The following is a 16402-nucleotide window of genomic DNA, read 5'->3' on the forward strand; positions in this document are numbered from 1 at the left end:
TCCACTCCAGATGTAAATATTCATCACCTCGGGTGCACTGCTACTCGGGGCCGGTTCTTCAAAACCGGTGCTGTGTGTGAACATTAGGTGTGTAGTGCCACAGCGTAGATGCTTGGAAGCTGTTCTGGACTCGGAGTTACCTGCTGGTACGGGTGGCAGAACGCCAGCGTGCCCCCTGCGCAGCCCCTGTTCGCCGCCGACCGTGCCCCGCTGCTGCTGGGGGCGGACGGGGCAGCGTCGGGCCCTCCGGTGCCTTGAAAATCCCCCTCCGAGAGGGAACTGGGGCCAGGTGTCAGCGGCTCCCGCGGCTCCGCGTTTGCCCCCGTGGCCCCGCGGGGGGGCAGGGCCGGGGTGCCCCGGCCCGCCGGAGGTCGCGCTCCCGGCGCTGCGCGCCCTCCCACGCGTGTCGGCAGTTCCGCGACAGCCTACTCCCTGGGCGGGGGCGCGCGTGGCAGTAACGCTCTCTTTTGTTAACAGTCGCGCTTTAGTACCGGTTTTAGCGCTTTCTGCCGCTGCGGGTTTTTTCTCCTCCTCCCCCCCGCCCCGTTCACCTGCCCCGGCAGGGCGGCGGAGCCGGCCGGGGGCGGGGGGGGGCCGGGCCGGGCCGGGCCGCCGAGGAGGCCGGCGCTCGCCCGGCGGGGCCAATCGGCGCCCGGCCCTGTTGCTATGCGCGCCCCTACTCTGCCTCCTTTGTGGAAGATGCCGTGGGCGCCCACCCGCGCCGGCGCGCCGGCGGGGCTCGCAGCGGGAGCACAGGGCCGCGCGGAGAAGGTGTGTACCGGCAGGGAACCGGGCCCCCGGCTGCTCCCGCTCCCCCCGGGCTTGGCTGGCTGCGCCGGGCGGTCTGGTGCGGGAGCTGGCGGCAGCGCCCGCTCTCCCAAACTTCGGGTGTCCTTGGACTGTGTGGCGAGGATATAACTGACAGAGGCGATTCGGGGGCGAGGGGGCTGCGGGAGGAGGGCGCAGGGAGGAGCGGGGCTCGGGAGGCCTGAAGGCCGGTGGCACCGGGCCGGACAGTCTACCCGGGCTTGAAAGAAGTTCAAGCTGTGTAACTGTGAGAGTAATCTGCAGTTTTTGTTGGTGTTTTTCTGTGAAAGGTTATTTAAAATCCCTCTATACTAAAGTTTGCTTCTCCGGTTGAGCTGAAGACGTGTGCTGTACTTAGTCTGTAAATAGTTCCTTTAAAAAAACCAACAGTTTCACCATATGTTCTTCCTTTCGTTTCATATACTGAGCCTATGAAAGGCTGGGGTTTTGTGAGGTCGTCTTTTTTTTCAATCACCCTTTAAAGGAAAGTAATGGACAGCCTAAAAATTAACTCTGTTAATTCATTACATTGTTAGGGCAAGAGTATTAAATGGCCTGGAACAGGAGGGGGGTATTTGTAAGCCTTAAAAGTGAGACATCTAGTTAAATGTCAAATCTGCTAACAGTTGTAGTTCGTGTAGCCATATGTAACTGCTTGTCTCTCCATTGTTACGGAGGAAAAAACCTCTCCCCCATCCCCAAAACACCCTGAAGTTTAACTGAGTCTCTTCTGTGTCTTGTTATGTAGGTCAGGTTTCTCTCTCCTCCCCACCCCCCCAGCAGGAGGAAACTATTACAATATTTTGATTTCTGCTAGAAACAATGCATGAAAGCATTATCAGCCCTTTGCCACTACTTGTTTGTCTGGGGGCAAATTAAGCTGATGCAAATATGTCAGCTTTGGGGGCAACTAAAAATATGTATTTTTAATTAGCAGCTTACTGGTTGCTCAACTATATGCTATGTTTAAAGCTAATTAAATAGCATACTGAAGTCAACGCTGAATTGAGGATTATCTATTCCTTTTTATGCAAACCTGTTCTCTGAAAATGCAAATGTTGTTCTGACCAAGTACTTGCATATATTTTCATCCTGGGTCTAGAGTTTGTTGGTGTTCCTCTTGAAAGGTACCGGTGCTCTAGCTAAAGTGAGCCTGCTGACATTAGATGTTTACCTCCTGATACAGGAGGACGAACAATTCCACTAGTGTACTCTTGTGGTTTGTATGGGAATATTGGTTTTGAAGCACTGAAGCATTGCTTTATAAAGTAGTAAGGAACTTTTGAGAGTACAAAGTGAAATTTCATAATTGCATATATTAAATTTTCAATGTGTTAATGTCTGCCATTTTGCTATGTAGAAAACTACCATATATTAGGAGAGAGGGATGTAAACTAGATTCTTGTCTGAAATTCTGTTAAGCTTTTAAATTTTGATCCTATGTAACATTTTATTCTTTTGAGTACCAGAAGACTATTAAAGCTTAATAACATGACTTACGATGTGGAAACTCATAAATAGCTGAATTGTGCTGCGTGACACAGTTCAATTCTAAAACTATCAAAAATGTTCTTTTGTTTTACGCATTCGAAATGCCGTAGTAGGCTCTGGTGTCCATTTTAAAATGAGCAGTCTTTTATACAGCTTGAGAGTTGTAATGTCCTCATTTATCCTCCCAAATAAAGTTTAAAAACAATTTTATGGGGCTGGCCATTCTCCCAGAAATTTTTTAAATGAGAAGCATATATTGTCTCTTTTGTAACTTTTTTACTTTTGCAGGTTACTGTTTAACCGCTTAAGGGCAGGCCTTGTAGGTGAAGGTTAATAGCATTGGGAAAATTACCGGAGGAGCTTCATGCTGCTCCACCATCATCAATTTCATCTCAGTTCTTTCAGAGCTCCTTTCACTTCTGATGAAGTACAGTATCTGCCTTTGGTCTGCTAGCCTTATTCATTTCCCTCCACCCCACCCTCTAACCTGGACTGCAAATACTGAAACAAACCTACTGAAGCTGGAGGTAGCCTCACTAGCTAGGAGGAGGATTTTGGGTGGTCAAACATGTTCTGACAAAGTTCCCCAAGATAAATTACACACCGCTTAGATGACAATGAACAGGTTGTAACATCAAAGTTTTGAGAGATGAAGTAGGAAAGCACAAAGAGAAGATGAATACAGAAAGCAACTGCAGTAGAAGAGGTCAGATGTCATGAAAATAGTTTGCTCTGGGCTTTTTGTTTTGTCTTTTTCTTTATTTCAGGTAAAATAATGGGATTCTTAATCTACATTCCTCACCTGAGGACACTTCCTAACAAGTCCTATGCTTTTTTTCCTGTGTGCTTTTTTAAGTACCCTCATAGCTAGTTCTGTTCTAGCAGCAGTGCTGCAGAAGTTTCCAGCTTGTAGGTGTGATTTCGAACTGACATGATGTTGTAATAAAGTTATGAGACTATCAGCTCCTACTTAACCTGCATACTATATATCTAATGTTTAATGTGTTGTCCATTAAAATAAAATTCTTGAATTCTTGAGTGTTTCTATCTCTTCTCCTTGTGAATATTCTTTAAAAGCTTTATTATTAACAGTGCATTTGCACTGTTTGGTTTGTTTCTCATTTTCTTGTTTTTCAGTTATTCTGGGGAAATAAAAAAAAAAAGGCAGCTCAGTGGCATTAGTAGGTGCCTCGCATGCAGGTAGAAAATGTGCTTAACAGTTCTTCCCCAGTGTGACTCTATTTATCTTGGGCTTAGGTATGCCATCAGTGTTCACATAGCTTCTTGGAATTGAACCAAGTCTCTGGAGTTGGACATGGTTTGATAGTCAGAAAGCTGCCCTGGATGTAATTCACCAAGCCTTCACATGTGAAGTTGAATATCTGTAATGGAGACTTTTCCTGAACATGCTGAAAGAAAAAGTTTCAGACACTTCTAGACTGTTTAGTTGCATCGTTCTCATTGGAACCAGAAGTAATGAGACTGTCTGGGTTCTTGTTTTGATACAGTATCACGTGGCTCTTTAAACCATTGCATTATATCAGATCTATCCTCTTCACGTGTGTTTGTATCTACCAAATCTCTCATCTTCACAGAATCTGAGAAGGCATCTTAGCCAGTGCTATGATCTGCATGAGGTCTTGCCACACTGAGATTGCTAGTGCATATAACAGGCTGCTGGTCTGCTTGTCATCTGAATGAAAGACTAGCCTGGAAAATACTGTCTTGTTATTTGGATGTGTGAATTAGTCTTCTGATGCTCTGCAACTCTCTTTCCATATTCCCACATAAGTACTTTTCAAATTTTTCTTCCACTTCATGAGTTCGGGGGATCTGAGGTTTACTGGCTATGCCTGTGAACAGAATGCTCTTAGCGTGAGTGATGCAGTGTTTCCTTGTTAAATGACTGAAACAAGGGTTTCCTGTGAAGGCCTCTTGCTCCTAATAGTACTGATTTTTTTTTTTTTGTGTGAAGTAGTTTTAGGAACAGTAAAAGAAACAGTCATGTTGTTCCCTTTTTGTCATTGTATAGCCTCCCACTTTCTCTTGAGAGCACGATGAGTGAGGAGCAACAAGACTGGCCTGCTCTCCTAGGACTACATTCAGAAAGAGTCAGTATTTTGCTTTAGGTCATAGAGATTTGAATTAAGATAGTGAAGTCAGGATAAGGTAAAAGATTTTATTTAACTCCAAAATTCTAAGCTTGGAAATGTGAGAACCAAGTTTTTGTTTTCTTAATGTCTACAGCTAGTAGACAAATATATTTCAGCTTCTCTTAGAGGATAAAAGGCAGTATTTCCTTGCTAGTATCACATAGTTGAGTCTATGCTGTTCATACTCTGAAATAAAATTACAAAACTTTTCTTCTGCAAAACTGAGAAGATGGGATATAGAAGATCAAGGGATGCTGTGGAACTTGGGAATATAACATGTAGTGGAGCATGCTTAAATGTGAGGGATATGGCCTGTCTTGCAGTTCAGCCACATCGTCTACTGTCTGATGAAATTATTTTCAAATTGATGTCTCTAACAATAAAGCTGCTGCTTCCAGACGACGGTGTCTGCGTAAGTGTATGCCTTTTCCTTGGTAAGAAAGGAGAATATTGACCAAGTTTAAGTAATGGTGGTCATCCTACCTGAAAGATAACTGAGCCCTCAGCTGAATTTCCACGTTAATTAGGAGCTTTACAAAAGGGGTGAAGGTGGGGAGTTAGATTCTGCAGACTTAAATAGCAAGCACCAGCACTAACAAGCAAGACTGTTGTTAAATAGTTAATAACAGATGGCTGAATTTCTGATGCAAATGATCAGACAGAACAAGAGAAGTTCCCTGCATCCTGTCCCAGAGACTTCTCGCTGCTGCCATGGCAACTAACACTTTTTTTTCTCTCCAGTTTTAGCAAAGTTTATGGAACTGAAGATGACTTGTTGGTTTTATGACTTTAAAATAAATTTTAAAAGGCAAAGCAGACCAGCTGGAGGAGGAGAAAACGTAAACTAAGAGAATGTGGATATGAATTCCTAGAGGCCTTGAGTATTTTAGTTCCTATAAATTCTTCTAAAAGATGTTGAAGGACCGTATACTTTAAAATGCCTCGCACTTAAAGCATTAGTTTAAATAAGAAAGTTTATAATCTGAGCAGATCTATCTGAATCCTTTTCATTTAACTTAACATGAAAATTACCTACTGCAACTGGAATAGCATTGCAAGGGGGAAAGGGAGAAGGAGGTAGGAAGCTCTGTGTATTTGGCCTGGGCATGGTACAGAGGAAGGAAGGAAGAACCCGTTGCTCATGGGGTGGATGTGGCCTTTCATCTGACTTGCACTTGCAGCCAGGCATTTGTCCTCCTCGGTGGGAGTAGGGGAATGTCGCTGTAGGACAGTGGAGGTCTGTAGTGGCGGCCATGGAGGGGGTTGAAGCTGTTTGCCACTGGACAGGGTAGGGCCTTCTCTGCCCCTTTGGTTCAGTTGTTAAAGACTGGGAGAGTGTTCTGGAGAAATATTGCTATGGCCCTACTTTGTCCGTGCTCTTTTTGCTAAGGTGCTTGCCTTTGGCTGCTGTGAGCAGGATGCTAGAAGGACCCCTGAGTGCTCTCTTTCTTATTTTTATAGCAAAGTTAGTCTACAATTCCTGTACCTACGGTAGTTAAATTCAAAATAGAAGGTTCAATATCTCTTTAGGGTAGGACACCTGAGAGAGTGTTGGTATAGACTAAACTTCATGGCACTGAAACTACTGGAGGGAAGTGCTTCTGAGGCGGGTTTTGATCTGGTCCCCTGGGAAAGCTGTGAACAAGACCTGTGTATGTTACTGAACACAGGTCACTTCTCGTAAAGCATAAACAACCCGTTGTAAGTTTGTTTTATCAATGCTGTTAAGAACACGTAGTTTCTTCAGCTCTTGCTGTTTTTGTGAGGTACATCTATGCCGGTGGGTCTTACACTACAACAATGGCTTCTTTACAGAATGAAGTCAGTCCTTCATGTTGATGTGTACCAAGCCACTATACTATCAAACTGTATTTCCAGAGTGTATTATATTGCTGTGTTTGTCTAGATGGATCAAGGAATTCTTCAGTCTCCAGGTGTATAACTCAGTCATAATATTACTTTTAAAGAGAAGGGAAGCAAATTCCTGGAGCTCTTACCTGAAGATTATTATTTGTTATCCGTGATACAAATTAAGAGGCACATTCAGGTATCACATTTCGCTGGGTATTATACAAGCATGGAACAAAATACCATCCTGACCTCAGACCTTATGCAAGTATCAAACACGAAATCAATGACTTCCAACAGAGGGCTGTAAGGAAACAATGGGATAATACTGATGAGACAGATAAACTGTGCTCCCAGTGTACAGGCTAACAAACCTTTATCACTGTAATGGAGAAGCTGGAAAGCAGAGTCATTTTGCATTAAGTGTGTTCTTCCCGACTGTAGGACAACACAGGGGGGAGGAAGTACAAGTGATTAAAATAATCAGAGGCTAATTGGAATTTTACTGCAATAGTGAGTGGGAGACAACAGGAATGGTGGTAAGCCATGGAAGATCTTGAAAGTTTAAAAAAAAAAAAAAAAAAAGTCATTTGCTTTTGAGAGGCAAAAAAGACAACAGGAAAATATGGTTTGCTGTTAGACACCGACCAGACGTACCTTCCTCACAAGGCTGGATGCTGGTGAGGCATAATCTTTTCTGTGTCTTTTTCACACTTATTTTCGGTGATGAATTCCATGAGAAATCCTGCGGGCACCGCTGGTACTTCCCTGAGCAGGCAGATAAGGCACTGCCATCTGCTAGCTGAAGCCCAGGTGGTATTCACGTGGGCTGTGCCCAGCCCAGAGGTCCCCACTGGCAGGGCATGTTTCCAGCTTCATCATAGCTTGGACTGTGAAGAATTTACCTCTGAGAAAATCTTAGGATTTCAGACTGTGTTTTTCCATAGTCAAGAGTAAAACCAACTCATGCTGAAAGCAATTCTCTAAATGCTATTTCCTAGGGATCCAACCCATCAATAAGGGTGTAGTAAACACAATTTGCATATTTTTCTGGGGATAAAGAGGGCAGGTTTCTTATTGTCTGGATTCCCATACCAGATTCTGGTCCTTTCAATATCAGCCACTAATTCAGATGGTAAGAATAAAATGTTCTGTGCTAAAAATCTCTCAGATATGTTTTTTTATTAGTTCTTGAAGATAAGTGATTGCAAAACCCAGCTGTTTACAGTAATAGACAATGTAGTCATATGTAAATTTAAAATCTTTTTGACTATATTTTTCTTCACTTACTTCTTTGTTATCTTAAAGATCCTCTTCTTCCAACAAAATTATGTGGTGTTGTCACTTGATAGTAATGACATTTTTCTTTATTGATTTCTAACAGAAAATCTCTGTATAATCTTTTTGGTAACTGAAAGGGTTGACAAAACAAGTATGTCTATCAGGCACTTGGATTCTGTAATGTTTGTGGGGTCTTTTTTTTTTTTTTTTGTCAGATGCTCAACTTGGACATTCACAATAATTTATTAAATCTATTAAACCTGACAAGTGGGTGAATCCTTAATGTTGCCTGAACTATGCTAGTAGCTGATGTGTAGAAGATGGTGACTTTTTGGCATTTCTGAGCTGAAGGCAGCTTGGAGCAATTTTCCCTAAAAGAAAGTAACTTTGACATCTTCTGATTTAAGTTTCATTGAATATTTACTTTGGACATTAATACCTTTTCTGCTGTTCTGAAATTCAACATTTTTTTTTTTCCCCTGCTGTGTACTTTTGATTAAATATGTATTTGGAAGTTATCAAGGAGGAACTACAGTTGTGTTTTATTTGTTTATCTGTCTTTGCTTATGGCAGTTTTTTCACAGAATGCCAAAGAGACTGTGGAGGGCCTTGAGCTTTGACTGGATAAAAACTGTTGTTCTTAATATACTGCTCGTGTACACTATTTTTAGCGTAGTGTTTTGTTTTTCCTAATAATTTATTGCTCTGTCTCTTGACTCAGAGGTCACCTGATTTTAGAGCATGCAAACATAGATGTTGGATCCTTTACTATTCTATAAACTGCTAGTTTATCTTGAGGAGCAGGATGCTGCTGCTGGTGAGATTGGTTTGGAAGTGGTCGTGGAGGGGTGAGCCCTCTCCCTTTGGTTCTCTGGAAAGTATGTTCTAAGAATACGCAGTACAGGGTGTTGCAAAACACACGTGCATCCAATAAACTTGGAGTGGAGGCCAGGGATGATGGGTGACTTGAGGTCAGCGCTGTGCAGGGAGACTTTTGCCTGCTGGCCCTCACCATGCCTGTCTTGGGTCTGTGCCAGCAACGGCGCAGTCATCCATGAACTCACTTTTTCCCTTGAGAAGGGAGAATTGTTTTGAACAGATACGTTATGAATACACCACTATTATTCTTGCTCTAGTAGTGTTAATTTTGGCACTTCGGACGAGTGTCTTGTATCTAGCATTGTCATAAACTTGTTTTGTTCCATGAGGTGCCCAGTGGCTGGATGTTTCTGGTAGCCTTCAAAGCTGCAATGCAAGCCTGGCAGGATGGTTGAATTAAGGGGAGAGGGAAAGCAGACATTAAATTTTGTAAGCAAACAAGTATGTTATTTGAAATTTCAGTGTTGAAGCTGGGCCAGTTTTTAAAAAGGTACTTTCCAAGATGTGTATATGTGTGGAGGGAAAACCTAACAGGGTCTGAATGCTCCAGAGTTTCATTAGTCTGTTTTTTAAATCTTAAAGTAAATCTGAACTGTAACAAGATAAATGTCACTCAGCTAGATCCTGGCGATTCTTCAAATTGTGTGAAAACAAAGAGGAACAAAACCTGCATCCATCAAGCTATTCAGTACTTGCACAGATGAAATAGGTCTAGACATGTAAAATGACTATTCTGATGGTTTGTATTGAACTATAAAAGTTCATTACTGCCCAGGCAGTTGCAGATTTTTAATTCCTGGCCCATGAGGTCTTTTCAGCCTCATCGAAAACTGCACAGACTGTCATCTTCTCTAGAATTTAAAAATAAAGCAAATTAACTTTCACCTGTCTGGATCTCGGGTTAACTGAAACAGGGATATCAGCTGACCTGGGTAACAGTGCTGGCATTCTCAGGGTTTGCTTTTCATTCATAACATTATAGTTTTTACGGGTTCCTCTAAGACAACAAAATATTTGAAATTGAGTGTTGTACACTCAACAGGGAGAGGGGTTGCTTTTTGGGTGGGTGCAGGGCTTATCACTGCGCTGGTGAGTTGCTGTTAGCACCTCTTTTGCACTCTTATCAAATTTGTAATATGCTAGTAAGGAAACCAAAACTTTTTGAAAATGTGACACATCTAGATGATGATAAAATTTCTTGCTCCTGAAGAAATGACACACTAATCATGCATGTGGGAGGCCTCAGTTAGGTTTTTTTTTAAATAGTCTTTTAATAGAATAGACTACTTTCACCAAAAAGTGGATTAGGTCATAGATGTGTTTTTTTCCCCAAAACATCTAGACTTCTGCCCACCCCCATCCCACAGCCTTCTCTGGCTTACTGTTGTTTTGGGTTTTTTTGTTACCACAGTAAAACAGAAATTGCAGTATCTATTAAAAATAGATAGTGATAGGTCGCTTTGAGGAGGTTTTCAACAAGAGCTTCCTCAGTAGTCTTTACAAACAGTCGTCTTGTATCTTTCTGTACATTGAAAAAAGATACTTTTCAGGAGATTAAAAGCAGGAAGGAATTAGCAGGGATGTCTGATTTGTGCAAGTTCAAATTAGTTTAATAAAGTCAGTAGTTCCTGACTTCAGAGTCTGAAGATCACGGCTATCAAAAAACATTGGTTGGGCTTGTTGGCACCTGACCGTAGCATGAAGATGAGAATATTTGGCTACTGGCTGTTGAAAGTTTTCAGACTGTGTGGAAGGCTGAGTGCTTTAGTACTTACAAAACTTCACTTGCTTTGACAACAATATTGTGTTGAAGGCTGAGTGCTTAAGTGAAGGGTTTCCATAATGTGTGATCCCATAAGTCAACATGGTACTTTTTTCAGGGGGTTTCCCTGACTCCAGTGGCTGTGGCATCCTTGCTGATTCCACCCCAAAATGAGTCAATGCTTTCACATTGCACTTTTCAAATTCACTCTGGTTTATTTTCAAGAGGCCTGACTACGGTCTGAAACAAATGGCACATGATGTGACTGTTCTTTTTCTTGCAATGATCTTAGAGAAGAAGCATACCAGTTTGTGCCTGGTGATTATAAACCAAAGTGGAACCTGTGCTCACAGAGAGTGTAGCTGGCCTTCCCCAGCAGGATTTTTGTGTGCTCCCATTACAGTTTTGTTCAGGCCCTTAAGGACTCTTCCAAATCATTCACTCAAAATCTTTTTGAGAGCTGAAGGCTACTTTACATTCCTCCTCATAAAAGAAGTGTTATTTTATCGGTATTAACAGGAAAATAAGCACAAGAACACTTGAAAGTATATTGTCAAAGTTTCTAAGCATAATAAATATTTAAGGTGATGAGATAAAGCATGAAATAGCCCAAAGAGATTAATTTTTAGGGTTAGTGGGGAAATTTTAAAAAACAGTGCTTTTTTGGCAAGTGTAACCCTACATCATTATGAATGCTGTTCCTAAAGATACTTGCGTATATTGTGAAGATGATAAGCTACAGAGGAATAACTGAGTAACACTTTAGCAAAAATCCGGTCAGCACAAGATGCAAACATGTCGTGTTTTAAGTAGAGGGCTGTTCTCTCTGGCAGCTCTCATAAGCATTGAAATGCCTACTGCAGGATTTTTAAACAGTCCCACGTTGTTTTCCAGTAACATCTGAGAGTGATTTATTATCACAAATTACTGCTTTCCATCTTTAAACCAATCTCTGTATAAAATATTGCAGAAGTCTGCAAATAGTTGAATCTTTGTCAAGCTGGATTGTTAAACAAATTAAAGAGGAAACTTATGTCTGTTGTCCTGAATTGTATTGTGTTTAAGGCCTCAAATAAAATTTCTGGCATGCATTTTTATTTGTGTATTATAAAAATGCTATCACAGCTGGAATTTAATGCATAGCTGCAGTCAACCTGTTTAATGGGAGGGATGTCTTGGCTTCCAAATGGAGTTAGACCTCCCAGTACGCAATTGCTGCAACTGTCGTACGGATGATATGCCTTCAGAAAGAGATGAGGCTTAGCCAAACACGTGTGCTTTTTCATTGTTAGTTCATGTTGGGCTTCCTTTGAAAAGAAAGCAACAGCTATGGAGCCACTGCAGTATGATATTTACAGCTAACATAAAGTTGAGTAAGTCAATGAAAGCCTTCGGTCTATATGTCTTCAGCCATGTAGTTGCTGCTAAGCTGGTTCTTGAATTAGTGAGTAACAATAGCGAAGACGGTCATCAGCCGTCATCATCCTCATCTCCAAATACAGTTTCCTTGGCTGGGGAAGCCTTGATGAAAGATGAAACAGTCATCATCATCAACATCAGTGAAGGAAGCATGAAAAAAAATGATTGAATATGTACCTAGAAATCTCATATTGGAAAATCTGTATTTTAATATAAAAGCACTTAATTGTTTTTCGAGAAAACACCTTAGGAAGAAATTTTCACATATTCTGTAAGCTTAAGTGCGCTCTGTTTTCTGTTCTAGGGTGACACACGGCTCCTTCAGCTCCCCAAACCAAGCATGTTGGATGCGGTTTCACATTATGGTGGCAGTGACTGTGAAGCTAGCCTAGGTCTGATCTCCACATTGCCCTTGCTTCCTCCTGTGAACTAGGGTGGGATCTAAAACAGGAGCATTTCAGTAATTTGTTTTCAATATAATTATGCAAAATTTATATCAGCATGTTTACACAGGTGGTAAATCACAGTATTGATGGTGAGAGTGAAGGCTAGATGTAAAGCCTTTATTCTCTTCCAGTTACAGCTGAGTGTCTATTCTATGCTTAGTGCCACATACTTATTCTAAGAGATGTTTTCTCCTAATTTTTTTTTAATGAACTAACAGAAATACCTGAAAAAATAGGTTTGAGTTGCAGAATTGGAAATCCTATTGCTTTGTCAGGTTTTTTAAGTTTTTTTTTGTTCAGGTAGGTTTATCGAGTCATAAAGTTTGTTCTAACATAATCTAATTTAGGCAGAGATGCCTAATTTAGATTAGGAGATTGTTTGGAGATTAGTTTGAGTGTCAGCTAATCAAGGGAAAAAATGTAAAAAGCTAGAGAAGAATGAATGGAAAACTCAGAAATTACTTAGTCTGCTCCTGATAGGTGTGTTTGTTTCATTATAATATAACTTCAGAGATTTTTGTGTAGTCACATTTAACAAAATCACAATCTAGGAAACCATAATATAAAGGAAAACACAAATTGATGTGTGCTTAAGTACGGGTATTAGCTGAGACAAGTCCTCTTTGCTTTCAGTACCTGTCCAGTTATAGCATGTTGGTACAAGTAGCATCTTTTGTAACATGTTCTGTAGACTAGTAAGTTTAGGGGTCAGCAAAAAGAGTATGTTCTGTTCCTCCAACTGGCTTATATTTAAAATGCTAAACATTGCAGCACTGAAAATCTTACAGCTTTACACTGACACTTCAGCACTTATTTACCCATGCCAGGATACAGTGGAACAACTGTATTTTAGAATATACGAGTTCTCTTGCAACTTTTGGTGAACTGAGGTTTGAAACGAGCCTCAAACTTCACATTTTCAGGTATTGCTTTCCTTCTACTAAATACAGACAAGGAAATCGTAGTGATTGACCTGCTTCACAATTTGTGATTTCCTTGTGGAGCAAGAAAGAATTCAGCTTACATAATTTGTTCTTAAGTATTCCTTTTCTTTGTCCAGTTAAGAGAAAATAAAACCAGTTTCCCTGATGAAAATGCAAATCAAAAAATCAAAAGAGGCAGGTTAAACTGTTGTTGCTTAGGTAAAAATAGAAAGCTACAGTTGGAAGAAGTGACTCAGTAAGCAGTATGGTGATGGCAAAATAGGATGTCAGCCAAAACGCAGGAAGCAAGATGGGAACACCCAGATCAGTTTAACAGTCTGCATTTTACTCTCTTAAAGAGTGGTAGGTTCTGAGATTACTGCAGCAAATGTAAGCTTTAAATGAATTTAACTGGATTTTATTTCTTTACTCACTAAGCTGTTTGAAACTAAATAAGTTTTAGCAAAATGTGAATTGTATGTTTGGTTTTTTTTTTCCAGCCCGATTTTAAGACCAGTCTCTTTTTGGTAACTTTATTTATGGTAAAGCTGCCTCAAGATTAGCTCTGGATGCTGGGAGAGTCATCCAGCAGAAGCATGCGGTAGATCGGCAGTGATACACACATACCAGGGGAGTTAGTGCAGCGCTGCAGTCTGGAGTGGAGCTGATGGCACTGATTGGTACTGATTGATTTTTATTGCTCTGGAGCTCTGGAGTAACTTCATCAGCTGCCATGTAGCTGTGTCTTGATTTTTAACACCCTCCCCCACCCCTTACTTATAAGATGTTGTGCTTTGTTTTGTTTTTCTAATTATAAACTGGCATAACAGCACAAAAGCAGGGTGAATTTCTTCCTGTTCTCCTACACAAAACTAAGTAGAACTAGCAATTTTTTATAGCTTATACTCTATTTTCTTTGAATAGCAGGTATGCATCAATTCTAATGTAAAATTCCTATGCTGCCATTTCCTGCCTACAGCTGAACTGCTTTGATAATCAGGTAGTGGTTCAGTTTGGTACCCTGGAAAAAGTAAGGAGACAGCAAGAGTAAGATGAGGCCCTGTGCTGCTTTCCTCATGTTTTCATAACGGCTGTCCCCGAGCTTAAAGATCTTGAGCCCTAAGAATTTAAGACAGGAGTCAATGTGTGTGTGGGGAATCTGTATAGGAGTATTCCTAAGATAAGGTAACCAGTTCATTGCATTTGCTTAAATTTAAGTAAACTTAACTAATAGCTTGTTTCTTGAAGCAAGTAGACCATCTCATGACTTTAACTCTTGATAGCTTAAATTATAGTTAAACTCTTAATATTGTAAGGCTTTTGAAGCGTGTGACTTCAGATATAATTATGGGTTTGTACTATACAGACACAACATGACTGCTCATTCAGAGAATCAGGAATTTGGGGGGTTCAAGGGCAACTTTCTTTTGAAGTGAAGCGCAACGTGGAATTAGTTAACTGAAGCATCCGTAGGTGTTTCTAATTCCAGAAGAGAAGCTGTTAGTCAAATGTTTACATTGTGTTTCATTTCCTTTACAGTAGTTTCTTGAATCCCTGCCTTACTCTTAAAATATGGAACTACCTTTAACCTGCTTCTTGGAATAGCAAGATAATAAAAGTTACTTGGGGTTGACTGTTTTGGGGGAAGGGCCAGAGAGCTTTTGCTGTAATTTTTTAAATGCAGAGCGATGCCTTTGGTAGGAGGTGATGGGTTCTGAACACTGACAGTGCAGCCGCTTTTTCTCCAGTGTACCTGACTCTCCTGCCACGGGACTCTTAGACTGAAGCGTCTCCATACTAAAAGTACAAAAATAAGATCCAAGTACTTAAGCAATATTTTTAGTCTTTCAAAAAAATTGTAGCACATGAAAGAAGCAGTGAGCAGAGGTGGGCAACCGTGCCATGGTGCCCGCTGGACAGCTGGGGTGGGGCAGGAGCAGGGCTTGCATCAGCTGGGAATCCCAACAGCCTACACCATGTGCTCTGTATTTTGTTTAGTGCTTTGCTTACTGGGTTTCAACTTTCTAAGAAGTGAAATAGAAATCTGATTACTTTAAATCGGCGGCCTTCAAAATCCATTATGGATGCCTAAAGATTTTCCAGGGAAGGTGTGGACTGTTATAGAGCATATTTAAAGGCAATTATTAGTTGTTTCACAGACTCTCTAAGAAAGTAGCCCTCCAAATCAGTGGAGGTCAGGAGTAATGGATACTTCAAGTTGAACAAATGTGTCTTTCTTTGAAGAAAGGCACATTACCAAAATGAGCTCTCCTCCTGAGAAGAGGAGGACAAGCTTGGTAGATATTTGTGGTGTCCAGTGCAGTATAAAAGGTGCTAGGATAATAAAATAAGCATAGACTAAGAGAGATTACAGTTGTAGCACTGCCTGGTCGTGATAGGAGGGCACAGGGCAGGAGGAGCTCTGCTGGGGCTGTTCACTGCCTCGCTGTCCCCGGGCAGGACAGGGCAGCGGCTTGCAGATGTATCTTCTGGTGGCCCCTGGAGCACAACGGGTTACGTGATACCGAATGTCTTTGTTTCCTGTCTAAGCCTAGAAAATAGATTAAATGCTCTTCTAATACACGTATTTCAGGAAAACATTTTCTGTAATTACTACAGAAAATGCTGCGATAGGAAAGGGAAGGGAGTTGGTCCACACAAGTGTGACCTAGTTGGGAAAGCAGTCAGCTGGGCACAACTGGATTAACCGAAGTTTTGGGAGGGTCCTTGGGTTACAGTTCAGTGGATTTGTGACTCACTAGTACTACATACCTAACTTCCATAGATGTTTTAGGATGTGAGCCAATTTAACTTTTTTTGGGGGGGTTGAGTTGTTATTCTTTATTCTAATGCTCCAGTGATTGTGCACATGTGTGTAGTGGATGGGGGGGGACAAGGATTTGAAGACTCTCTTTATGATATCTCTGGTTAAATGGGCTTTTCTGTTTGTCCAGAAGATGTAGAAAATCAGTCTTTGTTGAGGTTGGTATGTGCAGGAGACAAAAGAAGACAAAATGATGTGCCTCCAGGTTTCAGTTCTCCAGTATTGGTTTATGTGTAGTAGCTTCAGTCTAAATTTATATTTTTCTCTTTTTGCCTCCTAGAGTAGTCTGACATCTGCTATCTCTTGTGACCACCTGGTCAATAAACTTTAGTTTCAATGTATTGATTAAAGGGCTGTAGTGCCTTGTTTCTTTAATTCCTATGTACTTGTGTCAACTAACTGGATTTTTTGCTATTTTAAATAATAAAACCCAGACACCGCTGGGATGCATATTTTATGCCATATACTTGCATGTTCACTTGCTAGAGATGAAGCAGAATAATAATCATATTTGTATAGTCAGATTATAGGATTGAGGTTATTCTCTGCACAATATATGATATGTGTCT

General features: G+C 41.1%; 1 protein-coding gene across 5 annotated transcripts in view; it reads left to right on the forward strand.

Moving 5' to 3' along the window:
- Window positions 1-16402, forward strand: part of ATOSA (atos homolog A) — a 51696-nt gene that overhangs the window by 12489 nt on the left and 22805 nt on the right. For 3 of the 5 annotated variants that reach the window (XM_075506011.1, XM_075506012.1, XR_012776238.1), the window contains one exon: window positions 11945-12032. The exons of 1 other annotated variant lie outside the window; for it this stretch is intronic. In XM_075506011.1, the coding sequence (XP_075362126.1) occupies window positions 11981-12032 (52 nt within the window). In that variant the 5' untranslated portion in view covers window positions 11945-11980. Of the gene's footprint in view, window positions 1-705; window positions 772-11944; window positions 12033-16402 lie in introns of those variants that run through there. One more of the 5 variants, XM_075506014.1, reaches the window with a different exon arrangement.

This window comes from Mycteria americana, chromosome 6, assembly GCF_035582795.1.
Source record: "Mycteria americana isolate JAX WOST 10 ecotype Jacksonville Zoo and Gardens chromosome 6, USCA_MyAme_1.0, whole genome shotgun sequence".
NCBI lineage: Eukaryota > Metazoa > Chordata > Aves > Ciconiiformes > Ciconiidae > Mycteria > Mycteria americana.